The sequence below is a fragment of the Odontomachus brunneus genome, unplaced genomic scaffold (genome assembly GCF_010583005.1).
Source record: "Odontomachus brunneus isolate Ranch 3 - 2012 unplaced genomic scaffold, Obru_v1 Obru_scaffold_075, whole genome shotgun sequence".
NCBI classification, from domain to species: domain Eukaryota; kingdom Metazoa; phylum Arthropoda; class Insecta; order Hymenoptera; family Formicidae; genus Odontomachus; species Odontomachus brunneus.
This window is the reverse complement of record NW_022639525.1, coordinates 1,238,126-1,241,478: the sequence shown is the minus strand read 5'-3', so window position 1 is coordinate 1,241,478 and position 3,353 is coordinate 1,238,126. Positions and strand designations below refer to the sequence as shown.

Genomic DNA, 3,353 nt, shown 5'->3' with positions numbered 1-3,353 from the left:
TTTTTTTCAAATCAAAATAGTGCAAAAGCACATGTCGAAAAAACACTTTATCGCGTTCCATTTTTCACAAAGCAAAAGAAATTGTTGTTTAGGAAAATAATTGTGTATGCTGACTGAATGTTATCGAGAAATGTCGAAATTAATCACAAACTACCTGTTTCGTTAGTAATGACTACTAGAACTGTTTGCATTGCCATCTAACATTTGCGGGCGGAAACTAAGTTAAGGTCCTAATATATACTGCCCTTAGTAGAAATTTAATATAATTTTTGAACAGTCATTGGATAACTATATTAAATATTGTTCAGTAACTGAAGAATAAAATTACTTAGAATTCCAATTAAAGCGTAACACTTTTCTTGCAGTTGCTACGTATGAAAGATGAGCTCACTGAACGAAAGCATAAAGCAAAAAATGAAATCTGTTCAATTGATCAATAACACTGTTTGACGTCATTTTGCCTCACGAGTGTCAAAAATAATTTTCGATGCTAAGCACAAATTTATTGTTTAAATTTGGCTATTACATCACAATTTAGAAAGAAAGGGGTAAACTTAATAAAAAACGTCAATTTTGAAGAATTCTATGGTATTGTAGCGGCAGGAAATAATCGTGGTCACAGTATTGTAGTAAAGTGTCACCCCCAATAACACAAATCCTCCAGGGACATCCTAAAGACGTCCATATGTCCTAAAAATGTCCATAAGATATCTATAGAATATCGTGGGTTGACTGGGTACAGCATCCAACGCTGACCTGCGTTCGCAATGCTGCGAAGGTGTGGTGTTTCATAATATCTTTGCATGTCGACAAATGGTCAAGACCTCCTCCGATTCAAGCAAAGTTTACATTGTTTGCAGTGACGTTTTATTTTTGTGACGTTTGAATTCGGCGTAAAGCTTTTTTTCGAATTGAAACTCATCTTTACCTTGCCTTTGTTTGCAAGTTGTAGCAACCTCTTCACATTGGGCAGGTCACCTCTCTCTACGGCCAACAGGTACTTCTTCTCCTCGAGATTGAGCGGCCGAGGAAGATGAAGTACATAGTTGTCCGTCTCCTGGCCCGCAGCCTCCATGTCTTTTTCTCTTCTCACATCGCTCATTCTCACCGCTTGACTTTTTGTCTTACGAGCACAACTATCTGCAACTTTATCCAAGTTGGTCACGCACCGAAAACAACGATCGTCGGGATCATTTCTTCACCGGCACAACGTGACGACGGAGCATCGCGAGTCGAAATGGTCGATGAAGGAAGTCATCGGAAGTCCTCCCGATCGCAACCTAATGTCTGTGATGAAGTAAAGAACGGCAGACGAAATTCTCGCGCGGAGAGAACGACGCGACGGTCGCGGTCGAAGTGTTGTTTTGCCCTCGTGCGAGCGGAACGTTACGGCGATTATATAGGGGATGATGAAAATCGAATTACGCGTATAGCCGCAGCCGCCGTTATTTAACTATGCATCCACATAGTCACCTAATTTGCTTACTGATATCTTGTTAGTCGTCTAACGGATTGCACTTAGAATAAGAGCACCGTGGGGTTCGCTGAAACGAGGCAATGTCAACATGAAGCGATTAGACCGCCGTCGATGGTAGTCGGTTCGCTAAGCCGGATAATTCCCTGTCGTCCCTTATATAATACAGGGTGTCTCATATATTCGGGCCGGCTGAATATCTCGGAAAGTATGCACTTGAAAAAACTATTTCAGACAAAAGTTGTAATATATAAAGTGGTGTATTTAGTGATGTTAACAGTTTGATCTTGGGTGGCGTCGCCAAGGCCAGGTCAAAGTCAACTTTGCTTTTTTAAATAGAAATATGTATTTTTTAATACGTAGAATTTTATTTTACATAAAGAAACAAATAACTTTTGTTTGAACAATTTTTTTATACGACCTCTATTTTTTTAAGATATGTCGTGCCCTTTTCCGTCGAGTGCGAGGGAAAGGAATTTTGGGAGTCGGTGTTGCAAGCGCGGAAGGGTGTGTGGCGGTGAGAGGTCAGACCAAATGTAGTCGAATATCTTGTAATAAACTGAATTTATTATGTTGTGCCCTTGGTTACGATAAGCACAACCGGTAATTGGGATCCGTTGCAGACGTGCAAACGTATAGGATAATAAGGGAATCTAGTAGTCTTGAGGAGTTTCTTAATCAAATGTATTATTCAATGTAATAGAACTTGTCTTCTTACAATTCCTGATCCCGCTCTTATTGCACTTCACATATATACTTTTTAGCTTATCCTACACCGATTAGATTAATGTATCGCGTTATTGTAATGCAGGACACTCGTATTACTCTCGAGTCAGTTGTCTCTCACCTGAGACATGTAACGTGCGCCTCTAGACTGGACAGTATTTTTCTCTCCACTCTCTCTCTCGAGTAGGTGATCCAACTCTTTATATATCATTCATGAAATTAGGGAATTAGGTTACCGACCTAATTACCCAACAATTCAAAAGTGTAACGTGATGTTTCTGCAGCGCGTGCATTTTTGATTTACTTGCCGTATTTCGCAGTGTTCGTTTATGCAACACGTGCATTTCGGCTGCAACGTCTTTTAGCGTTTCATCATGTTTTGTCCTACATAACAATTATAACGAGCACTAATTTATTTGTTAAACTCCCGAAATCTTATAATCAAGCGCGGGATGCGCGACAGGCACGAACGTCGCGGGCAAAAGACCGGAAGAAGAATTCCCTCTCGCACGGTCTTTTCCGGTCTTTTTATAATAGTTGTTAGACTTTATCGGAGGTTGCCTTAGCAACAAAGAAGTTGCTAAATTTGGGATTAGCCCAGCACGTTTCAGGTCAAAGGCCGAGGCGGAATGTGCAAGGTGGTGCTTAGCGCAGCACTTGCACATCCGCTGCCGAGTGTAGCGCGGTCGAAACGGTTCTTTGTGAAGCGTTTCAGCAGCGCCTAAAATAATATTTTATCTTACGATTATAACAGATATTTGCGGAAATTATTCAATAATTTCTTACTCGAATTCTATCAACTTTACAGAAAAACGGCAAGATATAAAAATTGCTTATTTTTATTTCATAGAGCTTTCAGAATTTTTCAGAATTTTTTATTAACTTTTTAGTACTGCATTTTCTTACATTTTCTTAAAATATGAAAAAATTTTTCAAACGAAAGTTGTTTATGTAGAATAAAATTCCGTAATAAAAAATACATATTTCTATTTAAAAAACCAAAGTTGACTTTGACCTGACCTTGGCGACGCCACCTAAGGTCAAACTGCTAACATCACTAAATACACTACATTATATATTGCAACTTTTGTCTGAAATATTTTTCTCAAAAGCGCATACTTTCCGAGATATTCAGCCGGTCCGGGACATATGG

At 39.2% G+C, this 3,353-nt stretch overlaps 1 protein-coding gene across 1 annotated transcript in view; it reads right to left on the bottom strand.

The window, feature by feature from the left end:
• LOC116847182 (transient-receptor-potential-like protein) overlaps window positions 1–1,102 on the bottom strand; it is a 25,671-nt gene extending 24,569 nt beyond the window's left edge. The window contains exon 1 of the mRNA XM_032821909.1: window positions 929–1,102. Coding sequence (XP_032677800.1) covers window positions 929–1,102 — 174 coding nt within the window. The remainder of the gene's footprint in view (window positions 1–928) is intronic.
• Between the last annotated feature and the right edge of the window lie 2,251 nt (window positions 1,103–3,353).